Raw genomic sequence first — 21,570 nt, forward strand, 5'->3', positions numbered from 1 at the left:
CTTATTACACGACATGTCAAGAAGTTTGAGCTGGTGATTCGCGCTGGCAACATCGCGCAAGGAAATTTCAACAATGATTAGCCCCATAATTGACCATAAATCAAGTTTTACAACTTCAGAATTTTTTTTTTCAAAACCGCTTGCTCGCTATCTTATAATTAAAAATCACTTTAGAAAGCATTTGCTCAACTTAATTTCTATAAAACACACAATTACTTCACGCAGTTCATAATCTCATTTTGAAAATACATGTATCTGTTTGCACAAAAAAACTCATTTTGAAAAATGGGTGTCTTTTTGGCGTTGACCCCCCCCCCCCCCATAATAATTTTCTGCTGCCCCTGTCCCAGGGAGTGGAGAAAACATACGTTGAGAATGCCAGGATCAGATGACCGTGGTAATAATAATTATTGCAATGTAAATCGCCTATAGAAAAATTATGGATTATGTGTACACTGGTAACTATATCATTATTTTAATATGTCTCTATCATGAAATTATTTTTGTTTTAAATGTACAAAGGTTAATTTTTTTTTCTCGCTCAGTCCCCTCGCTCACATACATTTTACCATGTGTGATGTCTGCCGCCTAAGTATTTTTAGTTCATTGTTCTGTATATCGTAAGTTTGAAATGCCTTGGCCTTGAGGTTTTCAGGCCTTGGTCTTGGGTTTCCATGCCTAGGCCTTTGGTATTAAAGCCTTGGCCTTGGCCTTGGAGGTTTGAGCCTTGACTACAACACTGAATAGCCGACTAATGCCATGGTTAACTTCGAACTGGTTGATTCCTGAACTTCACGTTTAATTAGGTTTAGACAAATATTAGCTTATTTGCCATGGTTTAATATGTCTAGTCCGTATACAAAACTAGTCCTAGATCTAAAAAAAAAATTATCTTAGTTCTAGTCTAGTCTCTATATCTAGACTCTGATCTACGCTGTATCAGCATGGAACCACTAGTGTACCAAGGGGGGGGGGGAGACTGTCCCTCTGACGAGTCACAACTGATTCAGGGGACGTGCCCCTTTTGAGAAGCCAAATTAATAATTTGTAATGTAAAAATGCAATGAAAAAGACGTATGTCCCCTTTTTTTAACGTGAAGATCTTTTTTTTTTTTTTGCTTGTCAATTTTTTTTTCAGCTAAGAAATCCATAATTTGGGGTGAAGACCCTTTTTTTTTGGGGGGGGGGGCTTGTCACATTTTTTCGCGGACGAAATATCCTCTAAAAAATTTGCCCCCCTTTTGGAAAATCCTAGGTACACCAGTGCGTGCATGGAACGTATTCTAACGTCAGGCACAAATTAACGTCAGTGATCTTGATCCCCGTCTTCACCCAAAATTAAGGATTTCGTAGCTGAAAAAAATTTGACAAGAAAAAAAAAAAAGATCTTCACGTTCAAAAGAGGGGACATATACGTCTTTTTTCGTTGCATTTTGACATTACAAATTATTAATTTGGCTTCTCAAGGGGGGCACGTCCCCTGGATCAGTTGTGACTCGTCAGGGGGGCAGTCTGCCCCCCCCCCCCCCTTTGGTACACTAGTGGTTCCATGCTGATAGCGCGTAGATCAGAGTCTAGATCTAGAGACTAGACTAGAACTAAGATATTTTTTTTTTAGATCTAGGACTGGTTCTGTATACGGACTAGACATATTAAACCAGTAAATAAGCTAATATTGGTCCAAACCTAATCAAACGTAAAGTTCGGAATTAACAAGTTCGAAGTTAACCATGGCATTAGTCGGCTATTCCTATTAGTATTAGGCATTAGAAAGGTCCAGATTCGAGGTAAAGTTAATGCGCTAGCCTAAGCTAGCCCTACCCTAGCACATGTCTTGCCATTAATGGCAGCTAGTTTGAGAGTGTTTAAGAATTGGATGTATATATAGATCTAAGCCTATGAGGCCTATGTAACTATGTAAGGGTAGGCCCCCTACCGGTAATTTGACGATGCTAATTCATTCTGAGCAACGTGAATGCTTACGATCGGCACTGGTCGAGGTAAGTCCACGCGCATGCGTACTCTCAATCCGAAGACGCAAGTCATGAATATTCATATGTCGGTCCAGAACTCGGTGGGAAAAATAATTTCGCGCCCCGCCCCCGCACTTTAGCTCCGCCCTTATGTATACTATAATTATCATGATCATTGTTGCAAAGTGCATGGAACAGTGTTTTCGTCATTTACTATCGGTAGTGATATTCTCAATAGTGTGCCAACCATTGCTCTTCAATTTCCAAAGTAAGTAGGCCTATACCAATAAAACCTTTATGTACAACGTTCGGTCTCTCGCTAGAATTTTGTATAGTTTGAGTTTGACTATCATCTGCAACTATAAGTAACGTCACATTGGGGTATGGCTGGACGCAGTATCTTTTCAATGCAAAGCGTCTGGTCAAAATTTTGTGAATACTCAATCAACCATACAACTAGAACATTTGATTAATATTTTTGAGCAATAAAAGAAGAATTTGTGTGCTTTAGCTGCATTTGCCTATAACTATGTTTATCGTTTGTGTTCATTGGTTTGTATTTTGATTTATAAATTTGAGATTGTAAAGAATTGAAATAAATCAACGAAAGGAATATTTAGTACCCTTGGCCTTGCAGTGTTACCTGAAGAATTTGCTTTAATTTCATTAAAATAGTTTATTTTGTCAACATGGCGCCTCAAATCGTCCTAATGACTGGTTGCTCAACTGGAATGGGTCTCGCGTTGGTTCAACGTCTCGCCCGAGATCCCGACCACCGATTCATCATCATTGCCACTGTGATCGCTATGTCGGAGAAGACCGACCTCGAGGCAGCTGTCAAGGACGACATTGACAAGACAGTTTTCATCAAGGAATTGGACATCACAAAAGATGACAACATCACCGAAGTCGTTGAGAATGTCATTAACGATCATGGTCGCATCGATATCTTGCGTAAGAAAAACTTGTTACAAATTTCGTTTAAAGGGGTACCCGAGGCTGAAAATAATATGATAACAGATGAAGTAAAATCATACGAGGAAATTTCATCAAAATCTGACTGTTATGACAAGGAACAACAAAGTTATGACATTTTAAAATTTGTCATTATTTCGGGAAACGGTTATGCGCTTGACTTGAGGAATACAGGGGCCGCGGAACGGTTTTGAAAGTGGGGAGGGGGTTGGGCTGAGCCAAACATTGGGAGGGGGTAACCGTGCAAAAATCATAATCAGATGGTCATTTTTTGTACACGGTTTTGGAAAAAGGTTCGCAGCTGAACATGACATATTTCCACTTTTTGTTTCCAAACTAAAGAATGGATTGACAAATAATTAAATGTGTAAGATTACCGTTTCTGCAATTTATTATGCATAAAGGGTGACATATCAGACGAAATTTTGATAATATACGGAGTGATTGGGATATCATTGTAATCAGCCCACCAATTCGTGATTGCTCTATAATATAACGTGTTTTAACAAATACCGCTTAACTTCAAATTCCATAACTGTTTTTTTTTTCTTTTTTCCCTCGACATGGATTTTATTGGCAATCAAAAGTCAATAGATACAGAGTACAATGAATAATACAATCACTGATATAACAAATTCCATAACTTGATTAACATATTTTATCAGAATTTGATGGGAATATCAGCATTTTGCTTGTCGAATTTTTTCGCTCTTTTTTATATCCATGTTTTGACCTGCCTCTTGTTTGGAACGGGAACCGTGGACCTGGCCTCTTTATGTATATATTATATCATTGTCTTTGAACTTGAACTTGAATAAAGTCATGATAAACAACATTTATAGCTATTTAGATATAACACTTCTTAGCCAAGAATTCCCCTTTAGCTTGTAAGGAATGTTCAACTCTTCCCCCTTTCCCCTTCTGCGCATTATTCCTCCTCTTTATTTCCTCTATATTTCTTTCATTCATAATATTTTAGTGTAAAATGCCGTGAAAAATAAGCATGCCGACTTAATGAGCCAAATATTTCGAGGTGATAGGCCTAAAATATGACGAATTTGCAAACTTTTTAATAAAAATGTATGAGTGAGCGATGCAAGCAAGCGGAAAGGAAATACCTATTTCGAAGCCCCCCCCCCCCCCTCTATATGGCACTGAAAAAAGTTAGAAATAAATACTTAATTTCATTTTAGTCGAAGCTTCCTCATTTAACATATTCCTTCAAGTTTTTTTGTCTTTATACGTTGTACGAATTATTTAACCACCTTCTTCCCTTCCTGTTCTTAAAGTCAACATCGCTGGTCTCGCAATCGTCGGGATTCCCGAAAGATTAACGCGGGAACAGATCGATAAGACCTTCAATGTGAATGTAATCGGGACTATACGACTAACCCAGGCCGTCCTGCCGCACATGAAGGAGAAGCAGTCGGGAAAGATCATCACATTTTCCAGCATAGTCGGCAGAATAGGTAAGTTCCTGGCACCCTCAGACACTTCGGTTGGAGCTCCAGATACCTTGTTGGGAATGTGAAATGCTTTACTATCCAACACGCGAACGAGCAAGTATTATTTTATTTTATTTTTGATTTTTGATTTTTGATTTTTTTTTTTTTTTTGGGGGGGGGGTCCGCGGTCCAGGGGAACTTTTTACTTCCCGTGGCGGGGGGGGGGGGGGCTCTCATTACTATCAACAGAAGAAATTAAATGCCAAAACCACACAATTTAAATGTGTTTTAGTGATTATAGTGACTTTCTATACAACAAACCAGTTATAACACTAGTTCAGACCGTTCTGCACCAGATCTTGTGACTGAAATGACATTTGAGAATCTCTGGCACAAGACATCAAGCTGTTTTTATCATATCAAGCCACCAAAACCTTGAAAGCTTTATAAAAATCAGATCATTCAGATGTCAATTAGGACTGTAATTGAATTGAATTGAATTTATTTTCATAATGGAATTATTGAATTTTGTTTAGTCATGTTATTTGTTTAAAAGCAGAATATGCATACTTTTGGATGAATTTGGTTGATGTGGTAATGTATGTGTTATTTATCGTTATATAGGCCTAATTTTCGTTATATATTTCCCTTGACACTCTAGAAGCCCTTTAAATTATTGAATTAAAATTGTTTTGTAATCTTGGAGATTTTACACGATAACGGGCCCATAGAAGATTAAGTCAAGCACATAGGTCGTATGGACTTGGTGGTTAGAGCATTAATCGTGATCGTTAGGGTTGTGAGTGCATAGCACCCCCCCCCCCCTTCTGCCCGAGAGTAATTTCTTTATACATCCGCCATTATTATACCTGATTCACGTATATACGTAACGTTTCCTATGTGATTGATTTTGGTTGTATACCAGCTTGGCGTTATATTTATCATCAAAAAGCTGTCCTGCCAAGCACTGGCGGATCCAGGGGGGAAGTGTGCCACCCTTTTTTTTTCTTTGCTGTTAATCTTTTTAGAAGACGCAATTTTTTTCGGGGATGCAATATTCTCAATTTTTGGTTAAAAACCTTTCTTTTTTCCTTTTTTCTTTGACAAATTTTTCGTCGGAAAATATGCCCCCCCCCCCCTTTAAAAAAAATCCTGGATCCACCCCTGCTGCCAAGTTCCTGGTACGTTATCTTTGCAAGTCGACATACGAAAAGTTGTATGTCAACACGGGGTCATCTCGCCAAGTCGACAATAAACATATAAATAGTTATACGTCGTCGCATAAGATGTTGATTTTTAGCCATGCAACCACGCGCAGCAGATTGGTTTCGTTTCCTCCTGGATGTTGTGTGTGCACGCTTTGGATATATTTAGAGAATAAAATCTCTTCGTTCACTTTTTTTGGCGAGAAAGCGTATCTCGCCAAGTCATGTCGGAGTAGAAACATTGTAGACAAAATAAAAAAAAAAAACATAAGAAAAAATGTTTATGTCGAGCTCCACCCTACACGCAGCACTTTCACTAAGCGTGCCAAGTAAGATTGTCTTGATCCCCGGGAGAACAAAGTATAATAGTTCATAGTCCTCTAGTGTAAGTACCAGGGGCCGCTTTTTTCCAAAACTGTGTACAAAAAACATAGAAATTAGTAGGGACTCAGCCCCCCCCCCCCCCACTCTGAAAACCGCTCCACGGCCCCTGAGTATTTATTGTAGATCCGATAACGTCATTATTTTGTCTGATATTTTCGAAACCTTGTTACAAAATGTTATCTCACGTCACAGGAGTTCCATACAATGAACTTTACTCTTCTTCGAAGTTCGCCGTAGAGGGCTTCTTTGAAGGCTTAGCCGCAGGCTTAAGGGCATTCAATATCCGGTAAGTCGAATTTGACCTCTTATTACACAATTAAGCTTGATAAATGCTTTCCCTGTTTTTGTTTGTTTGTTTATTTATGTATTCATTTATTCATTAATTTAATGTTTTTTCTCTATGAATAATAAAACAGGTGTAATTGTTTGAATTGGACTACCTCATTATCCGCCTGTGCAAATTTAATTGTCATGGTCAAAACTATGAGCACATTGAAAGTATTTTGTATATACTGTATGAATTGCATGTTCACATAAGTCTACACTGTAAACTCACATAATTAAAATAACGCTCTACTTGTAAAAGGGTCAAGAATAAAGTAGGCCTACTTGTCAAAAGTACCATTTTGTTTCTAAAAGAGGATAGGATTTCACACGCCAATATATTTTGTTAAGGGGTGCATTTTCAGAATAGGGAAAATAGGCTACTTGTTTAGGGTGCTTAGGGGATCCAGGGGGAGCCGGCCCCGCCCCCCCCCCCCCACCCTTTTGTGGGGGGGGGCAAGAAAGAGTCCTTTTAAACTTGAGAGGAACGCTGTAAAACAGAAAGAAAAGTAAGAAAGAAGTATTATAACCATGTTTAGTTTACAGCCTTGTAACAGCCGGTCCACGACCCCCATGCATAGGCATATTACTCGCAGTGGCACCACAGTCTGTTCCCACCGCTACCGCACCTGCATGCGCCCTCAAAGACATTCTCCGGCACGCCATCAACGGCCGAGTAGCTTTGCATAGGAGGATAATAAAAGACCAAGACATATATATAGTAGCCAGATTTCGACATGGCGCTAAAGTTCTATGATTATTAATTTTTGAACACGTAAACCTCTTTGTATCAATAGGTAGTTTTCGCATTTACTATGGGGAAACTCTCTACAATGCATCGATTCCTTTGAAAATGCAATCAAAATCGCGTTGGGGAGCTGAGAGGCTTTTGTAGAAAGTTGTTGGACTGGGACGGCAGATCATCCGAAGATTTGCAACGGACGAACAATTGCAGATATGTCGTCCTGAGTCAAGAGATTCCGATGCAGCTGCTCCGGTCGACCAACTTTCGACAAAAGCCTCTCAGCTCTCCATTGTGATTCAACTTGCATTTTCGAAGGAATCGGTGCGTTGTAGAGAGTTTCCCCGTAGTAGATGCGAAAAGTTTGGGATAACGCATTGAGGATTATTTTTACTCAATACAAGCCATGCCAGGAATCGAGCCCCGGATTTCCACGGTGCCGGTGAAGACAGCCGCCTTATTAAACCACTTGGCCACGGCACCTCGCCCGATTCCGTATTTTATCGATATCACGTCATGCATTTACAGGGTGTGTCTAATAGAACCACGACAAGTTCAGACCGAACTCCTTGATGGGCTAACGGCCGGGCTTAAAGCATCCGCCGAGGACGAGTCCGCCTTCGACATCGATCGCCGGCAGCTTCGAAAGATGCTCGCTCGCATGGAGGCAGGCGCACCGCCCCTAACTCGAGAGGACATCGTCGACGCAGTGATCACCCGGTGCATAGATGTTGAGAAACCCGTCTTCCGACATTTCCTAGGTGGGAGGCTGGCTGAGATCTTGCCGAAGACCTTGGGAGACCTGACCGGCGAATCCACCCTTGCCATTTTTGGGTTTGAGGCTGTTAACGCCCCCTGAATAATATCCAGTTTCAGTTTTATTTTCTCATTTCCAAAAGAACAGTATACAAAATCCTTAGACAACAATTATAATGAACAATCGATGGATGATAATACGTTGCATTTATATAGCGTTTTAACGAGTGTTTCTAAGTCTTCTTACATAGGAATTAACACAACATCATAATACAAATTACTGAACACGTACATTAATGGTAACAAGAATTGAGTCAAGAAACGGTAATAACAGAAATGAAGAATAATTGCAATTATTACTTGATGAATTAGGACAGGAAGAGATGTGTTTTTAGTCAGGAGAGATGTACAGTGAAGGAGTCAAGAGAGGTGGACTAGACAGATAATCATATAAGGGAAGATTATTCTAGGAAATGGGATCACTGAAAGCGAAATAAAACACGTTTACCATGTTTACCATAGCGAGTAATCAAAAGGAGAAAGGGACAATCATTTTTTTTTTTTTTGGGGGGGGGTCCGAGGTTCAAAATATCGACAAACCCGGAAAAGAGGGGACCAACTGAGCAGCAATACAAAGATCACAAACTTTGCCAAGTTCAAAGTACATGTAATTAATTTTCAACAATATTTCAATCAAGTCAGGTATGCTGGTCAGCGAGTTTTGCGCCAACTTAAACATGTTAAAAGGACACGTATATACGGTTTAAGTTTGGTTTGTCTAAAAACAATTGGCTTACTTTTCAGATAGCACAAACGCAGACCGGGTCCTGTGAACGATTTTTTACAGATGGTGCTGATTTAAATTGCCCCCCCCCCCCCGAGAAAAAAAAATTAAATAAATAAATAAATAAAATAAAATAAAAATCGAAAGGAATGAGGTCACTACGAAATAAAGTTAATATTGCTCCCTCTAAAACGAGCAAAAAAAGGGGGTGGGGGTTTAATCTCTTTCGTTATATTTCTCGACTTTGGTACACCTTACAGAATTCAAGGGGTGCTGCCTGTGGAGAATAACACACGCAGCACCCCCACCCCCCCCCCCCCCCTTCCCCCTCCCCACGAAAATATTGGGGGTGCTTCAGCAACTCCGCTTCCAAAGGGCCATGGCCCGATGCCACATAGGCTGAACCCATTTAACGCTATCAACGTTTCTGTGCAGACATTGCCGATGCATGCGCGTAGTTATGTGGATTCCCTGAAATGCCCCTTAAATAATATTGTAATTTCCTATTATATTTGAATATATATGAATGAATGAATGAACCGTGTTTAGACGAAGAATCAATAAATAACGATATGATAAAATAATATGCAGTTTTCTCTTTTTCATTTTTTTCACGACGAAGTTTGGTTATTTGATTTTGCTGAAAGTGCTCTATTATGATTCGTAGATAACTATACGTGACTTCAGATGAAGGCATGAACTACATTTTCTGTTGTTTTCCTATTCAGACATTTCCTCATTTTACAAATTTCGCGCGGGTCAATTGCCGCAGTACTACGTTTATTTAGGCATATTCTTTTTTTTATACTTACAATCTCAAAATTTATACTTTGAAACATATTTTCATATCCTCCATATCTTAATTGTATTAGGGTGTATATACATTCGTAAAATAAATTAATGAATGAGACTACTGCAGGGGCCGCGGAACGGTATTCAAAGTGGGGGGGCTGACCATGCAAAAAATCGCAATCATATGGTCATGTTTACGTTTTTGTACACCAATTTAGCAATATAATGTCATGCTTTAAAAATTATTTTCATTTTAGATCCTCCACAACATGATATGTTATATTGTAAACATATTTATAACATCTAGTGAATGGGAATAGAGATATTCGCTTAATAATCATGATATTGTCATAATGGGGAGATTAGCCAAAGCCGCAGGCTATGACGATAAAACGTACAGTAAATAATTCATATTGTAAGATTTATCGGACATTTATATGCAATGCAAATTAATCATAATATAAACTAGGCTTTCGATCGATCGCTATGTATTGTGTTACGGGATCCTGCATCGGCCGGACACTCCAGAGATCAATGGCGCAGGTCCAAAGGTCATTATGATATACCAGTACCACTCAACCCAAAACCATGATACTTCATCATAAATAAAGTAATATCTTTGATCGGCCCATAGTCTGTTTCCGTTGGTGTGACTATTGTTGTAAGTGATTATACACATGCACTGAAATTGTCTGAGTAGAGATGACAAAGAAAATCATAGTCTAGTTCAATGAGTGCCCAGATATAGCTCTTAAAATCAACATGGCGCCTCAAATCGTGCTCGTAACTGGTTGTTCATCTGGAATTGGGCTCGCGATGGTTCAACGTCTCGCCCGAGATCCCGACCACCGTTTCATCATCATCGCTACCGTGATCGCGATGTCGGAGAAGAACGATCTCGAGGCTGCTGTCAAGGATTACATCGACAAGGCAGTTTTCATCAAGGAGATGGACATCACGAAAGACGGAGATATTACTATTGTAGTGGAGAGCGTCATCAACGATCACGGTCGAATCGATATTTTGCGTAAGAAACTCTAAACACTATATCTTAATATTTGTTCAGGCCTTATCATGGCAGCTAGTACGCAGAATCGAGGGGGGGGGGTTCGGGCGGGACGCGTAAAATATCTTCAAAGAAACTCGAAAGCGAGGTAGAAGACCGCCTGATGGGGCAATTTTTCAGGCACATATTGAAATTTTTTTAAAGTATAAAATGTATTGAAATTTCTGGGGAAATATTAAGGGGCACCTCTTCTCCCTTTTTGCTAATAGCGGTGTTATGGCAGAAATATATTTAGGCCTACAATCTCATATTTCTTCCTTCTTCTATACACCCTCGCCCCCCTCCCATTTTCCGTCTGCTTTGTTTTTGTTTTAACCTGTCTGTTTTATCTGTAGGAGATTATGATCATTGCTCACCATCAAATTGCTTTCTTGATAGTGTTTACTCTTGCAGATTTGCCTGAGCCATCAGCTGCAGGTTTTCAACCAAGCCTCACATAAAATATTATCACACATAATTGTTAATATTAGGTGTAAAGTATAATAAATGTTATCGAAAATCCGAGGGGAAACGAAGGGGGATGGGTTATTCAAAAAGGGTATATCGAAGTCATGGAAGTAGAAAGGTATGGGGCATGTTGGGGGTGTGCCAAAATTCAGTGTAAAATAAAGAAACTCCTTCAAATTAATAATGAAAACAAAAAAAACACTTTCCCATCAAAAATAAAAGATCAATTACAAATGTAAAAATGTAAGCCTGTACGTTAATCATCATCATTTTTCTTTGATATTGACCATTTTTGAAAAAAATAAGCCTGATTATTTTCGTTATCACTTTTTTTAATCGCAGTTAACATAGCTGGACTTTCTCTCATCGGGATTCCCGAAAACATCTCTCGGGAGCAGGTTGATAAGATCTTCAGTGTGAACGTTATCGGGACTATACGACTAACACAGGCCGTCCTGCCTCACATGAAGGAGAAGCAATCAGGAAAGATCATCACATTCTCCAGTGTAGCAGGAAGGATCGGTAGAACTTTCATAATTCTTTGATGTTAGGGTTCACTTTTATACATTCAATTTTTCATTTTTTATTGCGCTTGACATATTCTGTCTTCCATTTTTTTTAAAGCTTTGATTTTTTATCCTGTTGTCGAGGTCCTAGCGAGTGGTTGCTCTTTGTTGGTTGATTATTTATGATTCCAGGTGAAGCGAAGGTATACCTGGGTAAATGAATGTGTCCAACCAAGGAGAGTGATATATCCTTGGTCCAACAGTTAGTGCCTCGACAAGAGGCTATATAAATTCGTATTCTGTGTGTACGGACGTGTGTGCGAGGGTGTAGGTGCATGTGTGTGCGTGCATGTGTGGAGAGGGTGTTGTCTATACGAACACATAAACCAGCTGTAGGGCCTATAATCGCCAAGGATAATGCAAGCTTTTAGGGCCCCAGGAACTAGACCAGCAAAAATGAAATAAAATAAAAAGGGTTTCCTTACAAAATGTACGTCATTTTGCTTACATTTCTCCAAGGGGTGCTGCCTATGGATAATAACACACCAAGGAAAATCTCGGGGATGGTTCAGCACCCCTGCTTTCCAGGACCATGCAAGATTTTATTTTGAAATGGCATTCGAATAAATCGATCGATTTATAGCTATACTAGTATTTTTTCTTGTTTTAGTTTTGTTCTGTTTAATATACAGTATTGTTAAATCTGCTTCTTACTCTCAAAAGTCTGATTGCACAAAATACTTTGATTTAAAAATCACTAAAACAAATTAGAACTTAGGTGTTGATGTGTTGAAACTTCGGTGTTAAATTGATGGTGTTAGTTCAAGACACAACAACACCTTTGTCGTTGCTTTAGCACCCTTTGGTCGGTGCTATATCAACTCTAGAGTGTATAGTTTAAAACCTCAGGATGTGGTCTTCTCTAGGTTTTAACACCCTAGATGTTACAGTGAAGGGAAAGTGTATATAATTCCATCGGGAATCATGCTATTTTATTTATCGTTTATGTATTTTTATTCATTTTATCTCTAGGCTTTGCATATATTGAACTGTACTGCGCATCAAAGTTTGCTGTGGAAGGTTTCTTCGAGTCTCTGGCAGCTGGTGTCCGTGCCTTTAACATCAGGTCAGTACTGCCCTTAACATCAGATGCACTGCAAAAATGTCAATGTTAGCTTAACATCAGCCTAAATATTATAGTACCTATGCGGAAAACAGCTGAAATTTTGAAACAGCACCAGTATTTTGTGCTAACACCAGATAGGCATTTAAACAACAGCATAAAGTGCCTACAAAAGCAAAATCGGTTTGCACTTGTCTGGTGGTTTCTTATATCCATGGTATGTATTGAATTGAGTAATAATGAAAAAATACATTGTGCCCCACAGTGTGAACGCACTGTGTTCACAGTTTTTTGTCAGATACAGCATGAAGATCTAAGTAATATACATATTTTCCGGTTTTTGTTACCATGAGAACGCGTCAACACAATATATTATGGTTTTTGTTATGTGGTGAACACATCAAGTAAAGAAACAGCAACTATTAATTTTAAAATTTTACTGAACCCCCGCATTTCCATTATTATGCTTTATTTTATAGGATCTTATTTTCCTTGGTCTAAATTACTGCAACATAATATTATGTACAATATTTCTTTCATTTCATCTTTTTTAATGGAAATTGAACACAAGTATTGAATCAAGAATATTAAATCTTAGTGAAATGATGATGCGTCAAAACTGTATCCTTTAGCAGTAATGCACTTTTCTCACTGGTCTACGATCATTGGAGGGTTACCGTAGGGTGATCATAGACTGCTAATTGTGCAATAGCAACAAGTAGGGTGGAGAACGGTGATCGTGCGATGTTCGTACGGATTTACGATCATTATGCCCTGTGATTATGTTTAGCGCGAACTTCCGCGAAGTTATTAAAAATATTTCAAAATCGTAGGATCGTAGCTCTTAATTACATAGTCGGGGCATCGTATAGTGCAGGGCTATCGTATGATTTGAGCATCGTACAATCAGCGCAAAGACATTTGTACCGGCATCGTACAATCAGCGCAGGGACATCGGACGATCTCCGTTCGTCCTCTGTATGGCTTTTTCTTTGGTCCTCTACGATGCCAAACACAGAAAATCGTACGATTACCCTTAAAACAAAAGCTTAAACACAAAATCGTAGCCCATAGCTAACGACGATGCCACCAAAACATCGTAAACAATTCCATCGTACGATGGTCGTAACAGATGCAGACGATTAAACAAAAAACAACATCCCAACTTAATCCGTTTATCATGTAATTCTTTATAAACAGAGTTTGTCTGGTGGAACCTGGGCCGGTGAAGACAGGTCTCTGGGATTTCACGGTTAAACAATACACGTCACACTCCAACGACGATACGATCCACGCAATCGATAGACGCCAGCTCCAGAACAAAGTTCCACGAGTACGTGTGGAACCGGTCTTTGAAGTTGACGACGTTGTCGACAGGGTAATGTTGAACTGTATCAACGCTGACGAACCGGCTCTTCGGCTCCTGATTGCAGACACCAACTTGGCCCAAGCCGCTTCGGATTTAACAGGAGAAGATGGACTTCAAAAACTTGGTCTTAAAGAACTCTCAGAAATTGAATGAATAAAATGGAAGTCCTTAGTGGCGCTTAATTAGTTTTTTTTTATATTATTAATATTCAACAAACATCCTACCAAACATACTTAAAATGCAATATAACCAAGCAACATATTTCTTTAATGACTTCTTCTTGACACATAAGCAAGAGTTATTTACGTCTTTACTATCAAATCATTAACAACTCGCTTCTTGATTTCGAACTACAGGGTGGTCCAAGCTAGAGATGCTCTGGAAAAGTGAAGAGGGATATGTCGGCCTTTATTTCAAGTCGATAACCTTTCATTCTCCATTGTCGACCTTATTGGAAAAAAAAACTCAAATCAAAAGTTACGGCCTACACTAATAGGCACATCATTACATACACTTGTTATTCGTAAATTTATAGCTGGTAATTTTACCAACAGATTTTTTCGAACAGCCCAAGTCCTTAATGCGCAGTTAAATATTCATCAAACGTCTTACCAAAACAGACGTAACATGTAACACAACCCAGCAAAAATGTACGATTTCTTATCGTCAAATAGGCCTATATATACATTGAAAGTAGAACATTATCAGTGGCAACGATAGTCGATAAACTCTTAGCAAGAACTGATGCTGTATCAGCATCTATATTTTAAACTAGCATGGTACAAACTAGAGATCCGCTGGAGAAGTGAAGAGGGAAATTGCTGCATTTTTTGTCGATATTCCTTCTTTCTTCGAACTTTTTGGACAAAGATAACCTATTAACAACCCCGCCCCCCCCCCCCCAAAAAAAAATGTAAGGGCTTAAAATCATCTAAATTCCAAGTTTAATTTCAGAATCCGAAAGCAGAAATCCCCGCTTCACCCGTCAAGTCTGCCAATGTTTTCTGAAGGACGTCGCAGGTTTCCCCCGGCGCCAGTAGATGACGCAGAACAGGTTCGTCGACGTCTAAACAACGCGTTATCACCGCTCCAACGACGTCGTCAGCAGGCATGCGAGTTCCTTCTTTGGAGCGAGCATGCGTGATGCGATTTTGTCGGCGATCGATTTCCGAAAGTGTTTGGTCGTTGGCTAAAGACTCCATCTGATGCAGTATCCAATCCCAGAGGGCGCTCTCCACCTGGGTAGGCTCGATCAAACATACTCTGTTTAAAAAAATATTTTGATAATTACAGTTATAATTAATTCATATTAGTATAATAGTGTTAATGAAACACCAGCCCGGTACCTGTACATGTTTATACCAGAGAAGTAACACCACAGTATATATTTTATTCAGTTTTAGAACAGACCCTTTGGCCCGTATTCTGAAGTCAGGTTTAACTTAGACCATGGTCTAACTCTGTGCTAAAATTATGGGAGCCAAAAATTCAAAAATTATGTTTGTATTGTATATTTTTTATGTTTACTATTTTGTTTCCTTTTGCTTTTATAATGAAGAATAATACTTCAGTTATCATTCCCAGACAATTATGAACAATTTGGGTGTCATAATGAGTTAATACATTGAATGTGTACTGTTAGGGATTTGTGCTAAAATTGGCTCTCCATAGTTAAACCACAAATTTAAACCAGGGTCTAATGATTAATTTAAACCAGAGTTCAGAATACGGGCCATCGCGTCTATAAATTCCTTAAGGTAAACACGTTTGATTTTACTGCTCCTAATATTTTGTATAGACTCCCAAGCAATATCCATTCATATCATTAGGTAAAATTAATATAAAAAAAACAAGCTTAATAAAAAAATGATTTTTTTTCTTTATAACATCCACTGTATATACAGTGTAAACACCTGCAAAATAGAACTTTTCATTGATACTTTATCTAAAGTGCTGAGCATGCTCGGATCGAAAAGCAAAAGTGTAGGCCTATGTTTCTTGTTTTTTTTTATATCTATCTATTCATTTATTTATTTAAATTATTTTTTTGGGGGGTATAATTATTATTAGCAGACTTGCCCCAAACATTACCAGAAATCGAATGTACCTGATTTTGAATGCCCTCAAACCTCCTGCCAGTGATTCGAAGAACCCTTCTAGAGCAAACTTGGATGCACAGTAAAATTCAGAGTACGGAAAACCTGACAATAAAAGCGTACACATTAGTCTTGTATGCAATTGCGAATCTACATGTATCAATTACATTACGAAAAATAGTTACAAGAATTATGACCCGTGATCCTGAAAATAACCCCCCCCCCCTCCGAAACACACACACACAAAATAACTAAAAATGTATCAGAAAAAAAAAGATGTGCACAGATGGGTTTAGTGACGCGGTTTAGTTAATACGTTCTTAACCTTATTCAGAGGGCGATGAGTCAGAACAGAGTTCAACGAAATTTAACCGAAGATATTACATAGTGCATCAAATTTCACACAGCATATAGTCGACACAGTTGCGTACCGTGGGTCACGGCATGGGGGGGGGGCACAAGCAAAATTTTTGTTGCTAAGACTACTGACCTTATAGAGACATCTAAAAGACACTGTCATTAAACGGATATGGATGTCACTGATCAAATAATGCGAGCGCGAAGCGCGAGCTGAAAATTTTTGATATTCAGACCTAAAAAGGGACATTATAAGCAAATTTTTGTAATCATGATACGTTACTGTCTCGCTAAACAAACAATGCGAGCTCAAATTTGTGTATATATTAACCCGAAAGAGGGACATTTTAAGTACTTTATTTTATGAATCTGTTAAGAGCATACATATCTCACCAAGGTCCTCTAAAGCGAGTACCAAGCGCTTGCTGATTTTGTTAGAATTACATCTAAACACATGAAGTACTTGTAGTAATTGTAATCATGATTAACATACGCACCTCACAAATCAATTATTGCGAGTGCAAAGCACGAGCTGAAAATTTAGGAATTTCAGACTTGAAGAGGTGCATTATAAGGCATGTTTGTAGGAATTCACTAAGACCATATGAAAATTTTTGATATTCAGATTAGAAAAAGGAACATTTTAAGGACAGATTTTAGGAATTCATCAAGAACAGACGTATATCACCAATCCAGTAATGCGAACGTAAACACGGACAGGAAATGTTTTATATTAAGACCTTAAAATAGGGCAATCAATTCAACTAGTCATGAAAAAGACGCATATTATGTCACTACATAAAACAATAATAACTCGAAGTGCGAGGAAATATATTTGGTGTATATTGACTTGAAAACCGGATGTGTTAGTACAACAGGATTATGTATCTCGTTAAACAGACAATGCTAGCACCAGGAACAATGAAGGCAAAGGCCCTGAGCAAATTATGTTTCATAAAGTTATGAAAAAAAAACGTTTCTTATGTAATATAACATAACATAATTATAATTATAACTTTTCTTTTCTCCCTCTTTTTCTCCTTTTCCCCCTTTTTTTTTTGGGGGGGGGGGGCCAGCCGATTGGAGGGGCACGTGCCCCCCATGCCCCCCGTAGTTACGCCACTGAGTCGACACGTTAGAATACATAACCTGGATTTATCGACCGGCCGGGCCTTTTGCAGGGGCCGAGAGGAATGTATTGACAGTGTATGGGGGGGGGTGACGCTGGCCATGCGCCAAAACACCATCATAAATTATGGTATATTTACGTTTTTGTACACGTATATTGAAAAAAAAATCAGCCCCCTGCCTCCAATGATTCATCGGCACCTTATACTTACTTTGGATTTCATTAAAACAGACCCGATTGCCGCCGTGGAGAAAATACGATTTATAAAATGTAAAACTATAATGTAGGCCGGTCGGACAGACAGAGTTCGGAATATAAGTATCTTGATATGTTAATAAATTATGAGCTCCACTCCCCCCCCCAAAAAAAAAAAAAAAACATATAAATAAATGAATAGATCAATAGATAAATGAATAAATAAATAAAAATTGAAAGGTAGATAAATAAATAGATGAATAATAAATAATGATGAAAAAAAATAATAATAATTTCAACAATAATTAATTTTTAATTAATCAATTAATTGATTAGCATGAAATAATATATTTCTAATCCATTCATATTCAAGAAGAATGGCATACCTATTTTACCAGTGATACTAGAGAATGTGATGATCTTTCCAGATTGCTGCTCTTTCATGTGAGGCAGAACGGCCTGGGTTAGTCGTATGGTCCCGATAACATTCACGTTGAAAATCTTATCGATCTTTTCCCGAGACACCCTCTCTGCTATAGCAGGCAAAGCAATGCCTGCAATATTTACTGTGATTTTTTTTAAGTGAGAGAGAAAAGAGAGAAACACAAATATATAAGCAGCCCAAGTTGTTTGTTTGAATAATTTTATGATGAATAGTGCATTTAGATTTCGATTTATCAGATTTTCGTTTAACAAAATAACAAAATATAATCGAATAGTACGTATTCATTTCATTTCATTTTTCATTAATTGGTTTCTGCAACATTTTTTCATAAACACTTTAACAAAGAAAATACAGTAATAATATACGTTTAACTGACAAGCAAAACATTGAACATAATTGCATTTTCTATTGATATATATCGATTGTTAGAAGGTTGCAGGGTTGCCACCATAAGCTAAGCTTGACTGCGTGGCAACCCCAGAAAAATAATACAAACAGTTCAATGAAATTTAATAACAAATTTAGAAGATAAATTAACTGCCAAGAAAAGCAATGCTTGTATGAAAGGCAAGTCCCTATAAACTTAGTTTCAATACTAATTTACAAAGCTATATACAATAATGGAGACAGAGACGAGCTTAAAACAAATAATCTACAAAATATAAAATAAAGCAAATAAGCCAATACAAAAATAAGAGAAAGTGATTTAAATGATCAATTATAAAATTATAATAAGGAGGAAAAAGTTGGCAAAGGACAAAGGGGGAGAGAAGGGTGGTGCAAATAATACTGAAAATGAAAAGAGGAACATGGCCGGTGCAAAGGTCACTGGGCATTTTAGTGTCATTATTTCGAAATAAGAATGTGCATAAGTATAGTATTTGACAAATTTATTGATAGTTAGTTGAAGGTGTCAATAGCTTTAAGTTTTAATGCATTGATTTTTTAAATAGCGTTTATCAAATTCGAATTTGCTTTTAAACTGGCTTATTACAGATAGAAACAGTCTGCATAATTATGTCACCATATAAGAACAAGTTTATTTATCATGAAAGTCAATTCACTAGGCAGAGAATCTTTCGGGGGGGTCTTTCTATTTTTTTCTCACTCAATACATCGATGCGTCCATGACTACTGATGACATCCTCAACTACTTCAGTAATGTGTTCATCGTTTGTGATGTCCAACTCCTTGATGAAAACTGTCTTCTCGATGTCGTCTTTCACAGCAGCCTCGAGATCGTTCTTCTCCGACATCGCGATCACGGTGGCAATGACGATGAATCGGTGATCGGGATCTCGAGCGAGACGTTGAGCCATGACGAGACCGATTCCAGAAGAAGAACCGGTCATCAGAACGATTTGAGGCGCCATTCTAGAAATGTGAGGGAACGATCGAAGGGGACCAGACAATGAAAAACAAATCTTCGTACACATTTAAGACAAAATTAATCAACAGCCATCATTTTTATGCAATTTGCTTCACTAAAAATACATAAAACTTTTCGTTGTTTTATAACAGTTTTAAAGAGAGGACTCAATAAACTATTATTTGATAATGTGAACAACGAATTGTCAACATTTAAATAATTATGAGGAATTTAACTTTGCTGTTTATTAGAATTAAATATTTAGTTTAAAGTATAAACAAACAATACATGTGCGGGCGTACTCCAAACTAGATTGTATTAAACATTTTACTTTGTAATATTCGACTCAATGATATCAAACAAACAAACAAAAACAAAGAAAAATTATCCTTTTATTTTGGGAGGGGGTGTTGTGACCGAGTCGATTGATCTCCGGCTTTTAAAAGTAGGGGTATATAGGGGGTTAGAATCCAAACATTGTGATAAAAATTAATCCACTGAGCTGAACCCTAACAAAGTGAGGCAAATGAGTATCAGTAATCCGCCGGGTGACCTGCTAGAAACGCTGGCAGCTTGAGCAAAATAATAATCATCTTCATAGCCAATATCATCTCCGCCACAAAGTATGCGGTAAAGGGGGTACTCCGGGCTGAAAATATGCATGATATATATATATTTAAATAAATAGAGAGAGTAACATTCACAGAGCAAAAAAGATGCTGAAAATTTGATCAAAATCTGATAACAAACAATGAAGTTATTGAATTTTAAACTTTAGCACTTTTTTATTAAAGGGATGATCCGGGCTGAAAATGTTTATATCTAAATTAATAGAGATAAATTCACAAGGCAAAAATTAATGCTGAAAATATCATCAAATCTGATAACAAACAAATGAAGTTATTGAATTCTATAAAGTTTAGCACTATTTTATTTAACAGTTATATTCACGTTGTCATGAATATTCAGGAGGTGGGCCATGTTGTCAAATCCTCACTTTCCTTTTTCTTATGTTATTATATGAAAAATCATAATTGCGTTATTTTTTCATACATGCATAAAAATGTATGTCTCCCTTACAAGGAAATAAGTTCCAAAAATGAATAACTAATGCACTAGATCAGTTGTTAATGCATTTTTTTTTAGATCTCGGAGGAAATTATTTTAATAAACCTAATTTCATATAATAAAATACAAAAGAAGACGGTGTGATATCACATCATCAGATTGCTCATTGGATATTCACGAAGACATGCCTAGAACTGTTTTAAATGCAAATTTTAAAATGCCATGACGTTGTTACTCTTTGTCCGATTTTGATCAAATTGTTTTTGTTTTGTTTGTCTGATTTTTCTTTATCTGTTCAATATTATTTTCAGCTTGAATTAGCCCTTTAAGTTTATTTAGCAAAATGCGTCCTTTCGAACCTCAATGCACATGATGATAGTGAATATGGAATCTCACACAAACAGTTTTTGACAAATAAAAAGTTATCAAGACTCCTTTAGAGATCATAACTCTTTTTAGGTGGGCAGATTGAACATAACAATCGTACTTACCTTTGGAAGTCAGAGATGTTTGATCAACAGAATTAAATTATCTTCGTAGTTCGAAAAATTTAACAGCAAAACTGTGATTGCCTCGATGAAAATCAACGGAAGAGTGTTTCCAAAAGGCGTTAAATCACTCTTTATTTTCTTGTTTTAATGTGCATTTTATTTGGAACAGAATTCTGTCAAAAAAGGACTTGTGCGTTACCGTAAAATTTTGCCACAAATTAAACCTTATTATAGTTCAAGGCAGGTCACCACGAATTTACAGGTGAATGATTACTGCTTTTGAAAGTAGCTTGATTGAATACATAACTCTACTATTTTCTCATTTACTTCACCTTGAATTTTAATGTTGGACTTTGTTATGAAAAGCATTGTTAGCCCTAAGAAAGGAAAGAATGAACAATGTTGGTTCCTGTCCTAGCAAACCGGAGGTTATGTAGGCCTGTATACTTATTTTTTTTACGACAAGGTACAACTTCGTGACCAGTCAATGTACTCAATACCTGTACTATTACACCCAAGCTTATGATGT

The 21,570-nt window shown here is 37.6% G+C and overlaps 3 protein-coding genes across 3 annotated transcripts; 2 read left to right on the top strand and 1 right to left on the bottom strand.

The window, feature by feature from the left end:
- Nucleotides 1-2,153: 2,153 nt before the first annotated feature.
- Nucleotides 2,154-8,682, top strand: LOC129280775 (retinol dehydrogenase 8-like). Its single transcript, XM_054916782.2, has 5 exons — nt 2,154-2,241; nt 2,649-2,927; nt 4,238-4,417; nt 6,175-6,268; nt 7,577-8,682. Exons 1-5 carry the CDS (start codon nt 2,163-2,165, stop codon nt 7,905-7,907), a joined length of 963 nt encoding a protein of 320 aa, XP_054772757.2. The 5' UTR covers nt 2,154-2,162; the 3' UTR covers nt 7,908-8,682.
- Nucleotides 8,683-10,140: 1,458 nt separating this feature from the next.
- Nucleotides 10,141-14,346, top strand: LOC129280782 (retinol dehydrogenase 8-like). Its single transcript, XM_054916787.2, has 4 exons — nt 10,141-10,407; nt 11,236-11,415; nt 12,432-12,525; nt 13,723-14,346. The coding sequence occupies exons 1-4, from the start codon at nt 10,143-10,145 to the stop codon at nt 14,042-14,044; spliced, it is 861 nt and encodes a 286-aa protein (XP_054772762.2). The 5' UTR covers nt 10,141-10,142; the 3' UTR covers nt 14,045-14,346.
- LOC129280686 (retinol dehydrogenase 8-like) lies at nt 12,953-21,354 on the bottom strand. The gene is made up of 5 exons (XM_054916702.2): nt 21,042-21,354; nt 19,222-19,487; nt 18,055-18,234; nt 15,999-16,092; nt 12,953-15,154 (listed from the first exon to the last, which is right to left on the bottom strand). The coding sequence occupies exons 2-5, from the start codon at nt 19,484-19,486 to the stop codon at nt 14,842-14,844; spliced, it is 852 nt and encodes a 283-aa protein (XP_054772677.2). The 5' UTR covers nt 19,487; nt 21,042-21,354; the 3' UTR covers nt 12,953-14,841.
- Between the last annotated feature and the right edge of the window lie 216 nt (nt 21,355-21,570).

This window comes from Lytechinus pictus, chromosome 17 (assembly GCF_037042905.1).
Source record: "Lytechinus pictus isolate F3 Inbred chromosome 17, Lp3.0, whole genome shotgun sequence".
Classification (NCBI taxonomy): Eukaryota; Metazoa; Echinodermata; class Echinoidea; order Temnopleuroida; family Toxopneustidae; genus Lytechinus; species Lytechinus pictus.